Genomic DNA, 15761 nt, shown 5'->3' with positions numbered 1-15761 from the left:
CATAGATCGGGGACATTGGTGATTGCACCAGTTCCCATAGGATGCTGCATGCCCAGGCACCATGCCAGTAAATCCTGCTGTGGGTGCATGGTGCTGCCCCAGGCCAGGAATGCATGGAAGAAAATCACACAGATCTGATGATGTCTCATGTCGTCTGGGACACCTTGCTGGCACTGCCACGGTTGGTGCTGCTGGTGAAGAAAGCAAAGAAGAGAACAGTAGCCAGGCTGGGAGGGGATAGTGGTAAAAAACATGATGTGCGATGAGCTCCAGGAATCCAAGCCTAGGCCTTGCTGAAGGAGACAGAGAGGACAGCAAGGGCTGTGGCATCTTGTGCTGTTGTCCTGTACACCCATCTCCATCTTGTGCTCTAACATGATGGCCTCTGACTTACAGATTTGCCTAAGGAAACAATGTCCAGCAAACTAAATAGGGAAAAACTGAGCTCAGATGTGTATGAAAGTCAGCAGTTATGTTGTCTTCATCTGTGAATGGAACATATTTGTGTATATCTGTAGGCATTAAAGCTAGTACCATATATATGAGTAAAAATTCCTCTTGTTGGAATAAAGCAGTTGGGAGCTGTATTGTGTGTTTCCTCCATGCTCAGTGGTTCAGGTCTCAAGGCAGCCTTACAATGATGTATTTGGTAGTAGTGGCATGTGTGAGTGTTTCACTCAAGCACAGCTGTTCTACAGGGCACCTTGAGGGGGTGTTTGCAGATTCATGTCTGTGCCTCACTTCTCCAGAATCTGCTTCTGCTCCAGGGATCTGGTGTGCCAAACCCTCCTCATCTAAGCAAGTCAACAGCCTGTCCCAGGCTGCTGCCTCAGAGAATGGCAGGGACTTTGTAAATAAAGGAAACAATTGAATGATAAGTTCACACTTCAACAGACTGGTTAACAACCTGATAACAGTTAATTACATACAGTATTTTTAAATGCAGCAACAGGGAGATAATTCGTACAGAGGTGGAGCACAGGCCCTTGGGCGTCATGACCAAAGGTTAACCACTTACTACCCATGCGCCTAAAGACAGTGGTGGCTGCAGCTCCGAATGTCACCAATCCTGAACTTTTACTGGCCAGCAGTGACTCGAGGTCATGCACATAAGTGTCCTCAGCCGCAGGTAGGGGCAGGGGGAAGCTGTGCTCAGCCCCAAAACTTGGGGGTCCTGCTTTGAGAGCAACCTGTGTGCTGGCCGGCAGAAAATGTAGGGTGGTAAACCCAGGATTTTCTCCACCAGAGGCAGCAGGTAGAACATGTCCAGTCGGCAGTCGCTGCGCTCCCGCGGCCGCGCTGATGTTCGTGTAACTGAGGGAGCTCTGCAGGAAGGAGCCAGCATAAACACAGCTGGAATGGGCGCTCGCGGCCGGCTGCGAGTCACAGCAGCTGCGCTCGGTGCTACCGCTCCCTGGGCACCGGGTGGGACATTTCCGTCTGTCCCAGCCCGGTGGGATTGAGGGTTTGACCCTTGTTATTTAAAGCACAACTTCAGGACATCTGCTGTCAGAGCGCCCGCAAAGTTTGTGACTTAATGCAAGTCTAATTAACTGATTTGCCCATCCAAATCTGGAGATTTACACACTTCTATAGAGGCAGCTGTAAAGTTATAACTTCAGCGGTTTATCATGCCCTGAGCCTTTAAATCTCAATTATGAAAGGTGGTGTTTAATGGCTGGCTGGAAAATGGGTGGTTACCAGAGTGTTAATGGAGTGCAGCAAGCCAGGAAATGTATAATCTAATGCCGGTATAGAAATGAAAGGTTCTAACAAAAGAAAATACTGGGGGGGAGGATGTACTTACAGGCTGTTTGTGCTGTTTAGGAGAAAATCAGTACATGAGCAGTAGGGAAACAATGGGGACTGAAATACTGCCTGAAGAAAGAAATAGGAGCTGCTTGTTTTTAAGGTCCCTCTCGCCCCCCCAAAACAGCCATCCTTCTCCTCTGGGTCTTGAGCTTTGACTTTGTTGCAAAGGGGAAAAAAAAGGAATGGTATGTCACAGTGAGTTTAACAGTATGTCTGGACCAGAAAGAAACAAAACGAAGGAAAAAATAACCAGCTACATATTCCTTTTTTACTGAAGCATGGTTTTACTACCCAGTTTGTGCCATTGGAGACAGAATTGACAGCCATGCTTCATCACGGCAGTGGGAGAAAGTGCTGCAAGGAATGCTTTAATTTAAATGAGAAATGCTCTAAAAGAAAAAAAAGCCTAAAAGCTTGGTAATAACATTAATAACCACTTCTTACAGGTTTTTACTAGCCCACTAAAGATCAGACAGCATGTTAAGGTCCCAGTGGCTGAATAGTAAAGACCTGGGCCCAGGTTATTATTACTTAGGAAGATTCTTTTAATGATTTCTGTTATTAGTTGAAAATCATTTGAATAGTAAGTTGAATGGTCACCATGCTTTAAATTCATTTCACATGAAAAATGAGAACAGGGTAGAATTTGGGTTTATGTATTTCTAAAAGCACTTCACAAAACCAGTGTGGAGAGCAGTAGTGCTGTGAATGGATGGGCAAAGGGTGGAGGCTTCCCTGCTCGGGAGGAGCTCTTCTGGAGTGTGATCGGTTCCTTCTGAATAGCAATTTTGACTATGGCAACAGAATTTCTTTTAAATCAAATTAAAAGCTCCTGAACCAGAACAGACTCTTTAATTTCTACTCTAATAGCCTTCAAAAAAGCAGATACCTCCAGTAGGGGTTAGGATGAGGCAAAGGGATCCAGATAGTATTTCTGGCTTTTGTGCTGCTGCTGCGCTGAGGCCCGTGTTTGGGTCTTGCCTCTGCACCTCGCTCCCTTCTCATCGATTGCCTGCTCTTGAGGGAAGCAGCTGGCTGTTCTCAGGGCAGGGGCAGCGGGGTCCCCCTGTCTGTTGGAAGTTGCTACGCAGTAAGACACTGCAAGTATTACTGTAGCACAGCTTTCACTTCAGCATGTCGCTCCAGTGGTGGCAGTTCTGCTCGTGTTCAGTACATTTTTATATTAGTTTGAGTTTGCATAGAAATGCAAAATTCAACTGAGAAGCTTCTCTTGCTGGATTGAGAGGCAAATGTCGTTTAAATAGAAGTTTTCTCCCCTCCAACGTAACTTGGTCAGCATCTTCTCAGGAGCGTGACTCAAAAGACCAAAGGCCAAGAACTCTTTTAGACTCTAGGAAGAGCTTTTGGTCCCCACTAATCTGCAAAACAAAAGACCAAAGGGACCTTAAAATCTCAGCCAGGTCTCTCTCCAACAGAGCGTGGGGGTTCCTGAGCAACAAGCATAACTGCTTAGCACTGAGAGTAGGTTACCAGTGCCAAGAGGTTAATGACTCACATGGCATTATGTTGTGTTGAATAATGAGAAACATCTGAAATGACACATGTTGTAATGACTCGCTACTTAAAGTACCAGTCTACTTAAGATCCCTTTAAGCTTGAAGAGCTCACAGAGTAGCGATGTCTTGTTCAATAGGTGCTACTTTATGCCTCCTGGTAGAAGAGATGTACCATGCCTGAGAGCATACGAACAAAACAAGTGAGGAATTGAGTAGGAAGGATTATTGCACTAGTTGTTTTGAATGCTTTTTGGGCATTTATAGAGCACCAGCTAGCATATTCTGGGTTTTGTTTTTGTTGATTGGAGGGTTTTAATCCTGGTTGTCACAGTTCCTATATTTGTAGGTTGGATTTAGGGAAGGAAAGAAAGGGGAGCTTTGCCTGCAGGATGGGATTATCAGAAACTGGTCTGCGATTTGCTGTGGAAAATAAACTAATGCTGGAGCAAAGCAGCAACACTGTTTTATGGTTTGGTTGCTGATGGGAGGGAGTTTAACTAAATGGCACTCTAAATTCTGATGTTAACCAATCTGTGACATAGTTTGCTCCATTAGGGATCGAGAACAATCTATTTTCTTGCAGACAAAATAAGTTGTTCATGCTGTCATAAGAAATCTTACATAGTTGTAAACATGTCAGACATTGCTTGCCTGTCTTACAGTTGTTTCTGCAGTCTGCTTCCCTGCATGGAAAGCTAGTATGTGATTAAACTGTACACTTGGTCTTGTAAATGCAAGATGTAAAAGCACGTGTGACACCTAAATGTCTCCAACTGCGAAGAACGGCCCAGGGAGCAGCTGGGGCCCAACACCTCAAAGTGTGGCACTCTGCAAACAATAAAGGACTTCGTTCTCCAGCTGCTTTAAGGCTGGACTTCAACTAGAGTAATATAAACATGTCTCTGCACTTACCTACTGGGATTATGGTGCTTTAACTGTTTGCTTCTAAATATTTTAAGCTGTAATATTGGAGAGAGAGAGAAACTGTGCCTATAAACTCTTGTGTTCAGGCCAGTTAGCACCACTTTAGACTTTGCAAAACTGTATGCAGGGGAAGAGAATCAGGCCTGCCTGTATTGCATCTGAAACGTATTGCTCGAATTTCAAACAAACTTATATGGACCCCTCCTTCTCCAAACCAAATAGGAATTCTTTAAAAAGGGAAGAGAGAGTCTTCCACTCTTACACCCACCACTCACACACACCCCCCCCCCCCCCACCTCGAAATGCAGGTCATGAAATGATCATTATTTTTATGGGTCTGCAAAGCCTGTAGAAGTCAAAGCTGCGTAATATACATTGCAGAGTGTTCTGCTAATCCAGTCCAACCGCAGTCGTGCCTGGCCCAGGGAAGAGGGCCTGGTAACTGGAAACCTGACACTAAAGGAATTCCAAACACAGTCCTCAAACTAAAAACAGCTCTCTCTGCATGGCATGTGCTACATGAGAGCCAGGGATTGTATTCGTTTACGTTATCTGATTTTTCAGCCTTGTATTGTTGATAAAAGAACAGGAGAAGGAAGCACCTCCACCAGCTCAGCCCATAAATAAAGTGTGCCTGGTGTGTTTGAGGTTAGTATGACATTGCTAGACATCTGCCTTCTTCTGAGAGGTACAAGCCTCTCTCACAGACAGCAACCACTGAGCACTTCCTTGTGCTGCAGATTCTTCCCAGCATTAAGATACCAGATTTGATTCCCAGTGAATTTTAAGTGCAAAGCCTTTCTTTGGCTATGGGAAGTATTGATCTGAAAGGGCAAAGAATATTTATTGTAGGAGTATCTCACCTATTAAGATACAGAGACCCACCTTAAGGCATCTCAGTGACTTCCAGTGATTTTTTTTAAATCTGCAGTGATTTAAAATTTCATTAATTTATTTATGTTATATGCACGTTGAATATTAAGCAACAGAAGTTCTTAGAGCCACTGACTACAAACAGCACTGCAGGATCTTTAATACTGTACCTGGAGAGATGGCACATGGTCTTTTCAGTCAGTTGTTTTTAGTGTTTGTTGAGAAGAGCTTTGTAAAGACACAGTGTAATGTGTTTGATACTTCAAGATTGTTTGTTTGCATAATTTAGTTCTTACACCAGCTTCTCTTTTCTTCTTTAAAAGTAGATCCTCCTGGCTGAGAACAAACAGCACACAATCACACTGCATACAATGGAGTTCTTCAGTGAGAATTTGGACACAGATAGGACCTTGTCGCTTTCTCCTGTTCTTTAATCACAGCCTGGGCTGTCTGATGCCATCACCCAGAGTCTCTGTATGTCCTGCTTAGACATGAAAGAGACTGCAGCCAAATGTGGGCTTTCCATTTGCTACTTAGTCTGTGGCTGTCTTTGAAGTTTATTTCAAGAAGTACTCTCTAACAAAGTAAGAAAGCAGGTTTTCATGTGAGATTATATCCCTTGCAAAATATTCCCTCAGCAGCAAGGAGGAGATAGTGATGTAAGAAGAGAGCATTCCCTTCTTTGCTTTTTACCAGGTACTAAGAGGGTGACCTCTGTGACTCTCCCTATAGAACAGAGGGAAGAAGAACCCTTTGTCATGATGAAATCCAAACCCCCAACGTGATGGGGCACAGCACGAGCAGTTAGACCTTCATTTTGCTTTCTTTTCCTTTCAGATAGCCCAAGCATGTGTCTCCTGACTGATGTTAAAGGTGACCTGCAAATGGAGGTTATCAATGAAATGCAGTAAACCTGAAATGTAATTACTTTTTTTTCTGATTGTTTTTTGAAGCATCAGGTATTTACGCCAGTCTACTCTGTAAGATTTTCCACAGTTGAAAAATTACTAAAATGGGGGTTTAAAAAAAAAAAGGGAACTGCAGAGAGCAAAAAGTGTTTAGTTAGGGCTTTTGATAGTTTTAGTTAGGGCTTCAGATACCTGTGACTAAATAACATTTTGGGTAAAAGAAGTCTTTCCTAAGTATTCTGAATACTGTGGTTCAGTTTTAAATAAATCCAGAAGCTCTTAAAAATTCTGCAGTAAAGCCAGAAAATCCTATCTTTTTTGTGCTTGGAAGATAAATAAAGCAGAGATAGAAAAACAAACCTGCTTTAGGCTTTACTTGTTGTAGAGAAAATAACAACATGTTAATTGAATATCAGTCACAAGTCACCTGCTTTGCTTGGACAAGGCTGCTTTGTGCCCTTAATGCTCAAAATGGATCACAGTTGTTAACTGGTGAATCATTTTAAAAGATAAGCTGGTAGAGCTGCAAACCAGCATATGAAGTGAAACATGTTGCAACCACCTGTGTGTGATCTGTAATTTCTCTTCAGGGGAAGGAAGATGAGACCTTGCTTCCTCTAAATAAAGCAGACATTTTAAAGGGCACCTTGCTCATGACATTTTTGAGGAGTGTTTTCACACTGCCCCACCAGTTTCACTCCTTTGTACTTCTGTCTCCCTTCATTCAATTGCTTCCTGCAGCAGCAGCCTCTGCTTTTAGCTAGACCCACATCCATAATGCGCTTTCCAGTGGGACCCAGCAGAGCTGAACTATCAGCAAAACCAGTTTTTGAGCTCTGAGATCAGTTCCTTCCCAGGACGTTGTGTCAGCTTCCCTGGCTTCTGCCTGCCATTAATTGCACTGTATCCCCAGGTCAAACAACTGGCCAAAAATCTGGAAAACAGCTGACGGTCAGAGCAGCTCCTACTCAGCATGTCCTCTCGGAGGACATGCTCCTGGCCTGGTCCTTTTGAGTGGCTGGACCTGCTTGACCCAATTTGTGGATTTTTGATCACTCCCCTGGGTCACTGATTTTCCACTTGAGGTTATTGGTTTGACCCCCACACCGTGGGTCACTTGGGAGGTGTGATATGGCCCTGTGAACTCTGAACTCATCAGAAGCCAACAAAAACAGTGAGAGAGAGGAGAAGAATTTCATTAGGACCTCCTCAGAGGTGGCAGTGTCTGCTGAGGGAAAAGGTAGGAGTTGTTTTCCTTCTTGCAGAAACAAGCACAGCATCTACAAGGGGCTGCCGAGTAGAAAGTGTTTGGTTTGGTTTGTTTTGGCAATTTCTTTAAGGATAAACAACAGCATATACTTTTACACCATGGGCTATCGAGTGAGAAGGGTGCTGGTTCAGAGGAGCCCTCCTCTTCCTGCTAGGAACTGCCCCCAGTATCCCAGAGCTACTGCTAATACTTTCTGCAGCCAGAGCTTGGTATTTGCAGTTGTTTCTTCCACTTTAAAAAGATTGACTTTCTGATAGTAAATTTGTCACACTTGAGGAGGAAAGGGCAGTTTTTTCCTGTTTTTTAAGACTGATCAGATAGAGGTTCATGGACACTCTCTAGGCTGGTTCCTTGCACTGTGAGCAGCTCCCTAAGAATGGACTTCACCAGGCATGGGTGGTAAGGGCGGGGAAGAATGAATTCTCAAGAAATAATTTGACTCCAACATGCTGTGCTGATCATAAAAGGAAAAAAAAGTGTTGTCATTGTAGCTTGTGTGTCTGCAAGCATAACACCCACTGGGATCACTAGGGGAAGTGAGCTGGAGAGTGTGGAGCAGCCATGAGGATATCTTTTGTGAAATTTCCCTCAGTCATGCTGCCCAGAGTCAGCCTTTTGGACAGTTACCAGTGTTTCCCAAGGTTTTACTCAGGTGAGAGTTCTGCTAATCATTGGCTAGATCACCGCTTGTATTATTCCCAAGGCTGCTAAAATAACGGGCATACCTTCTTTCTTCCTGGGGCTTTCCTAAAAGGTTCGTGTGGAGTGGATTCCTGTCAGGTCTTGGTGTACAACCTCTCCTCCCAGCTGCTAAATCATGACTCTGGGCAAGACACTCAAGAATTACACCACCTATGGGTGTTTCACCCTCAGAGAAAGGAAACTGGTGCTGACAGTGAACAACTTGGGGTTTTATTTTGTAAAGAAAGATCTTGCTCTTCCCACATGTTCTTCTGCAGTTTGTCTACACAACCACAGATGGTGTTAGCTGTAAGTGAACCGATGGTGGATTTAGTTTGCTAGGAGAGGTAACAGCAATGGAGATCTGATGGCATTGGCTCAGGCAGCTTGGGGCCATTTCTCATGTCTGGCATGCTTTGATTGCCCAGGCTCATCTTCACTGCACAGTCCTGGGTCAGAGCAGCCTGAGTGCACAACCCTCTGCACAGTCACAGCTTCTGTGGCAGCAGTGTAACACTGATTCCTAAAACTGGGCTGGCTGAGCTTTCCTGGAAAAAGCTCTTTTGGCTGGATGGCAAAACACACCCGTCTTCTTTCTTGCACCTTGCAGATCTCTGGTGTCAGTTGAGGCATGAGTCAAAGGCTCAGTACATCATGCTGGTGGCTCAGTCCTGTTCTCAGCCATCATTTTGGTACCAATTCATCTTGAATTCGGTTTTTTTAGAGTAATTCAATTTGCAGTTAGAGCTTTGTCCAAAAGCTACCTGGCTTTTCAGTGAATTCAGGATCAGGTTCCAAGCTCAGTCCTTTTTTAACGTGATCCATGAGAGTTGCATTGATTATAGCTGCTGATAAGAACACCTTAAAAAACCAATGCACAGGATTTTGAGCATGATCCTTTATTAAAAGGTGATGGGTGTAGGTTTGACATTTGTTCGTGTTGGTGTGCTGCTTGACACAAAGCAGTTCCTACCATTGCAGAGTCTTTTATGATTGGAAGTATGTTTTTGTGCACAGAGGCATTAAAGCTGAGTGTGATGGGACTGACTAGTGAACAAGCCTTCATGCAGAAATACGTGGAGCAGCTCTTTGGCCTGCTGTGGAAATTAGGCTTTGTTGCAAGGCGTAGGTGTGTGAGCAGCAACAGCAATTGTCTCAGTACATACGGTTAAGAGTGGTTTGGTATCTCAGAGGGTGGCTTCAGGCCCTTCAGCACTTTGTCTGGACTGTCTCACCAGGAGATGGAGGGGGAAGCTGAGAGTGCCTGTCTTTTATAATGTTCTGTTTTTAAAGCAGAAAGTCTCTGGGGAGCATAGGGTCCTAAAAGTCCAAGGCCTGGAATGCTTCCTTTTGCTCTTTCCATTTTAAACAGGAAACATTTGCACTAAGTTATTCCAGGAGGAGAATTGCAGGTTCATTTCAAGGCAGATAATGTTTGTTCATTGCCTGTGTCCGTGATTTACCCCATGGGCTTAAACGAGTGCAGCAGAAAACCACGTGTTTTGTTTTACTACAGGCTAAAACAAGTTCCAGCAGAGTCTGGGAGCCCAGGTTAAGAAAGAAGGAGCATGCTTGTAAAATCTCTGTGTGAACAAGAGAGTCATTGACAAATTTTGAACACCTGATCTGCTGTACCAGAATGATGACTTTTTTCATAATCTATGCAAAGAATATTTAAACAGTTGATGAGTTCAGTCCCAAGGCCACAGAGCAAGTATAATTGATTTATACTTCCAGCCCCTGTTTTGGGTCAAAACTCTGTCTTCTTCCCTCAGCACTCATTTGGAGAGAAGCTTCCTGTGCAGTCAATGAGAGGTTTTGTCCAAAGTGCAAAGACATTTGCAGTCAGACTGGCAAAAACTCGTAATTGAGTTGAACTTTTGGGGATGCTCTGGTGACATGTCTGTGAGAACAATTATTTTTGCCATTTCAAAAGTACCACAAGTTAAGTTGTACTAGGAAAAAATATCAATGCTTCATTAGTGCAAATCATGAAATTAAGATGCAGCAGGCTACAGAGGGGGCTCCATGGCACATCCTTGCGGATGACACATTCACGTGTTGCTTTTCACATGAACTAGGGCTTGTGAGATCCATACTGATGCAGACAAGTTACAGGGCTGTTGTAATATCAGGCCTTCTAGATCACAGATTTTTTGAAACCTCATTGGCAACTTGCCCATTAAACACAGGTATTGTAGCCTGACATCCCTAGCATTTCTTCCAGGAGTTCCAGTTTTTCTAACTATGGTGTTTGGAAAGCTTTACAGGCTGACATATTAGGAGAGGATAGTGGGAAATGGCCTGGAAAGCGTGAATATTTGTGCATGTAAAGCTTATGGGATTTGCAGACTTGCAGACCTAACTCATCTGTTTATCCTCAGGCTAGATAAGATTCAGTCAAACATGCATTGTTTAAAGGAGCTTTGTTTCCATTATGGCAAATGGATCACAGGAGACTGACTGAGCTGAAGGGCTCCAGTGCTCCCCCATTGTAAAAGGGCTGTGATGTGCGCTGGACCCTTCCTCCAATGTCCTGGATGTTACAGACTTTTGTAGCATGCAGGTGGGAAGCTTGTTATCCTTCAGAAGTTCTTTTCATTCATCAGGACTTGTCATGCTTGAGGTGGCATTTCCTCTCCCAAAGTAAACATAGATTGTATGTACAATAATATATCACTGGGCTAGTAGACTGCCTTTTTATGTGCTTTATTATGTTTTTTCCTCCTCAGGCGTGGACCTGCAGAGCCACTAGAATATTTAACAGGGCCACGAGTAACGTACAAAGAGAGAGATCTTCCCTACTACCACGGAGGACAGCCTGTTATCCACCCATCCAAGGGGAACTACATCCGTGCGCCGGACGCAAGAGTGGCAGAACTGAGGTACCCCCAGTATTACCCAGCCCAGCCCATCACAAACCAGCATAAAGGACCCCTCCGGCAGGACGTGCCACCTTCCCCTCCACAGTCACACCGAGCACCAGCTTACAGTGAAATTGTCCGACACCGTGGGACCAGTCCAGACCAGTACCGGTACAGGCAACAGGATCCCAGGCAGAAGAACCCCATGACTGCAGCTGTATAGCCGTGCACTGGACTTGCCGGCACAGCTCGGGAGGAGCCCCGTTGGACACGATCCTTGTAGAGTTGTTCCCAAGCGTAGCTGCCTGTAAGAATGGCACATGAGACCTGGAGTTGTTCTTACTGAGCTGGGCTCAGCATAGGTGCTTTCTAACAGGCGAACTAAAGCCACGTGAGGTACGATGTGTTTTGAGTATGTGAGGTACCAGACAGTTGAGTGGTTTTTAATTCCTTTTAAAAATAGAAAGTGGCTGCTGGAAATGAAACACAACACTTAATACACCTCAGGGCTATTTACTGAATCCAGTTACACCTTTACAGTACGTAGCTGTCTGTGCAAGGGCAGCAGAGTCACCAGAGTTTACTTCAGAGTGCTGTTGTAGAGCCTTTTAAGTGAGAACACAGCATGCAGTATGGACTTCTTGCAGAGCTAGGCATCTTGTGTATCTAGCGTGTGAACATGACAAGGGACTGCCACAGAGATAGCGGCCACATTCCAGGCACGTCCTGACCAACACCTCTGCTTTAAGAATGCTCCAGTTCCAGATTTGTGATCTAGCCTCCTGTCTTCCTTTCTTTTCGGTGGTGGCAGCATTTATCTTGTAGCCTTCATTTTTTGCAGTTTGTATATCAAGAGGCTTCTCTTATTGCACCTGCTGCAGTTGGAGTAGGGCAAAAAGCCTTATCCCCTCTGCTTGGGCAGGCTCACAGAGGACAGGCAGCCACCTGAGAACCATGTCTGGGGATGGGGGGGAGTATGCTTGTGAGTGTTGGTTAGTTATATAGTGTGCAGTCTTTAAACGTAAACCCTGGAGACCAGATCCTCAGCTGCTATCAGGAAGTGTCACTCGAGGGGTTTCAGTGGAGCTGGCCTGTAAGGAAGTGGCCAGGGAGGTGACATTATGGGCATGGACTCCATAATTCGTATTAAGTTACTGTGTCAGGTGCTGCCTTAGCCCTATCAGGGCAGCCCGTTCCTGGCCCGCTCCAGGCAGTGTTGGAGCCAAGTGCCTGCCAGCAGCATGCGTGCCCTGGCCAGCCCAGTGCCCCAGAAGGCACCTGTTCATGGGAGCCACCCTCAGTCCATGAGGGAAGCTCAGCCTTGGGCAGCGCCAGGCCCCACCATGCCAAGTGCCAAACTACTCGAGTTTCTGCAGCCAGAGGCCATTAGGTCAGTGGGGAAAGGGGCTTTACACTGCAAGGGGTGAGGGAAAAGACAAGAAAAGCAACAGGAAGAGCTTCAAGACCCTGGGGCCCAGGAGGAAGAGGTGAGAAGAGCAAGTTATTTGCATAGGAAGAGAGAAGGTGGGGGGGGGGGGGTTGTCAGCAGCACAGCAGAGCTATGGTGGGGGGACAGGGTGGTGGGGTACATGCCCAGCTCTTTGCCCCAAACAGCCTGAGTTTGCTCTGCAGCCAAAAATGCATGTCCCCAGCCACAGGGACCTGTGCGACCTGACCCAAGAGGGCTCTGAGTGCTTAGAGATCTGTCTCAAGGATTTTGTCACGGGGAAACCATGCAGTGTTGCGACCTAGAAATGCATTATTTCTAAGTGTCCTTAATTCCTCAACTTCTGCCTTTTGGGAGTGTCACTAAACCATTAGGCCTCCTCTCTCCATCAGGAAAAGACTGTGACCTGGCCAAGGATTAAGCATAAGGATTTCTTTGATGTCATTTTGACACCTTTGGTATGCAACATAATAAATCACATAGTTCACTTCCCAGGTGCTTAATATCACCAGGAAGGTTTGTCCTGCTATGAGTGTGTCCTGCTGGCAGGTAATGGCCCTGATGAGAAGCAGCATTTAATCCCAGCCTACTTTCTTCTCTGCTGATGATGCTGGTTAGAGCCTGGTGTAACCCTCAGGCACAGGGAGCATTTGCAGCTGCCTGAGTGGCTGGCAGGCTCCAGTGCTTGCATTCCCACCAGCCTCCACGCACCAGCAGGCTGGGAAGCAGGGGAGAGGAGACAGCTTTCCATGGTGGGGGAGCACCTCCATGATTCAGACAGAGGGCTGGACTCCCTGGGGCAGGGGCAGGCACAGTTCTAAATCCAGTCAGGAGGAAGCATTGGTGGGAGGGAGAGAGGAAGAGGAATGAAACTGATTATGAAACGAGGGTGTTCGGTTCTTGTTCCATTTCTTTCTGCCCTCTTCCCTAGTAATGTAGGAGGGAAAAACCTCTGGAGGGAGTGTTGGATGTAAAGCTGGATGTCTCTCAGTACCCTCCATAAATAAGGCGCATTCCCCAAGGAAACTGTGCCTGTCATGTACGTGCTCTGCACAGCCTTGTACTTCTCTCAGAAAGCTTCAGTTGCTGTAGGATACTCAGCCAGGACTTGGCAACCACAGGATAGTCGCTGGTGTTATTAAGGCCTGTTGAAAGTGAAGCAAAAACAAATTAAAGTACTTTCCTTTCCCTCCTTGAAATATAACCCCTGATACATTTGATCCAGCTGTAAAAAAACTAATGTTCACGACAGTGGCTTTATCAAGCCAGGCCACAATTAAGAACAGCTCTGAATATAAGCTACTGCCTTTGTAAATCACTCTCAACTAACCCTTCAAATGGCATCACAGCACAGTGAACAGAACTTATTTACAGTATTTCATGAGCCAGGGCCAAATAAAATCTGGATGGAAACAGCTCCTAGGTTATTTATAGCCTTTGAAGGACCTGCCCAATGTCTCCCCGTAACCTGAATCTTTCCTTAAGAGCTCCCCTTGACTGCATCAGCTCCACTCAGTTGAGGCAGACAGATCAAACAAACACCTTCTGAGCTGTTAATCTTACCTTACCCAACAGGTTATTAAATGATGCTTCTGCTCAGTAAGCAGAAATCAGTAGAGAGCTTCTTCCAATCAAAAAAAAAAAAAAAGTGCTATAATATATGGATGCATCCTACAGGTAAGGAGCTAAGGAGGAAGAACATTGTGACCTAGCTGGGGGAAAAAGACCAAAAAGTATTACAGAGCATCTCATCAATCTCTGGTGCCATTGTTTTGGGAGAAAATTGCCATTTGCTGGTTTAATATCTGGTAGAGGTACGGTATTTTCAAAAGTGTAATGTGTAACTACAGTATATATAGTCAGCTTTTCTGCAGTGTAAAATGTATGATTTTAGCACCATATTGTGGAAAAATATGTACCGTGCAGAATTCACGAGGTGCTACAACTGACGGTTGAAAATACACACTTGCAAAATCCAAAAGAGCCGTTAAGTAACAAGTTGTTCTTTTCCCATATGTCCATATGTTTGGGAAAATTATGAGTCTGAAATGCTCTTGACACGTAATTGCCTCGCACTCCCTCATCCAAAATGTGCCAGTCCAGCAGCAGAGTTACTGACGTAGCGGGTGTGAAGGGAGAGTTGGGTTTGCCACAGGAGCAGCCCTAAGTGTGTGTGTGAACAGGCATCAAGACCAGGGGAGAGAGGCCCGCGCTCACGTGAAGCTGAAGCTTTGATTTCCTGAGCTGGTGGCGTGCAGCCTGCATTTCTGGCTCTGGCACAGGGCCAGCCAGGCCCAGCAGTTGAAAGATTAAGAGATAGAAAAAGAGCCTGTGGATTTTCTGAGTGACCACCCACTAGTGAGCCATGATCTTGGCCTGTGAGCCGACATTACCACTGTGATATATTATGATGCAGAAGTCTCTAGGCACCCCTCAAATGCATAAAGAAATATCAATTGCCCTTTGTGGGAAAAAAAAAAAGGGGGAAACTGAGCATAGAAAAGAAAAAAAAAGGCTCTTGCCTTGGAAAAGTGCATACAGTCCTGAATTCCAATTCACTCCAGCCTCCTGATCTAGAAATAGCTTCACATGCTGCCTAATTTTTTTAGAGATGAATTTTGCTACCTCTTCCTCCCAGCCATCACAGATTTGTTTATCAGAGAGTTAGTGCTGTGAGTGAATCCTACTGACTGCTCTGCCAGGGCCACATCCTGACACTCTGCTCTGAGCAGGGGCTGCTTTGCACTTGCAAAAGGCTCCACACCTGTGCTCCCTGTCACAGTTGTTCTGCAGGGTCCTCAAGCCTTACGTGCAAAATCAGAAGTGCTATTCACTATCTCTGCGTAGGAGAGAAGGCTTTGTAAGACACTATTCTCTTACTGTGAGGGAGAGAGAGATACTTGTGATCCTGACAATACCTATGTGTTTAAGTGAAACTGATTTAAAAATCATGTGTTGTTTTGGGGGAGAAATTCAACACGTAATTTGACAGGTTTTTTCTAGTACCACGTCAAAGATTTTGATCTTTTGTTACATATGGCTATATAAATTTTACCTGGTTTATTTTGCATTAAAATAAAGGCTTTAAGAATATATATGATTATGTATTTGTACGTAGAATCTTTCCATTCTTTGTGTCTACAAAGTCATCCTCAGCCGTGGATATGATTTGATATTAGAGGATGATACATGATCAAGCTGGATCAGAATTGGTAACATGACGTTTTTTAACAAAAAAAAAAACAAAACCACAACAGCCATGTGCTGCTTCTTAGGAAAAAAAAAGCATCCCAGGGCTTAACTTGATTCTCTCTCAAATCTGCATTGTCTTCAGTTGTATCACCTGATTCCATACCCCAGGACTGAAAGGAGAAGCGAGAAAGAAGTCCCTTGCCAGCTCAGAGAATTTCAGCTTAGGCAGCTGTGTGTTCATTGCTGAAGTTCCCCAGGCAGTTTCATCTCAAC

General features: G+C 45.0%; 1 protein-coding gene across 1 annotated transcript in view; it reads left to right on the top strand.

The window, feature by feature from the left end:
* PARD3B (par-3 family cell polarity regulator beta) overlaps positions 1 to 15396 on the top strand; it is a 402476-nt gene extending 387080 nt beyond the window's left edge. Inside the window, exon 23 of the mRNA XM_032114586.1 lies at positions 10718 to 15396. Coding sequence (XP_031970477.1) covers positions 10718 to 11072 — 355 coding nt within the window. The 3' untranslated portion in view covers positions 11073 to 15396. The remainder of the gene's footprint in view (positions 1 to 10717) is intronic.
* The last annotated feature ends 365 nt before the right edge of the window (positions 15397 to 15761 follow it).

The sequence above is a fragment of the Corvus moneduloides genome, chromosome 7 (genome assembly GCF_009650955.1).
Source record: "Corvus moneduloides isolate bCorMon1 chromosome 7, bCorMon1.pri, whole genome shotgun sequence".
Taxonomy (NCBI): domain Eukaryota; kingdom Metazoa; phylum Chordata; class Aves; order Passeriformes; family Corvidae; genus Corvus; species Corvus moneduloides.
The sequence above is the reverse complement of the archived record's forward strand: the minus strand, read 5'-3'. Positions and strand labels throughout refer to the sequence as shown.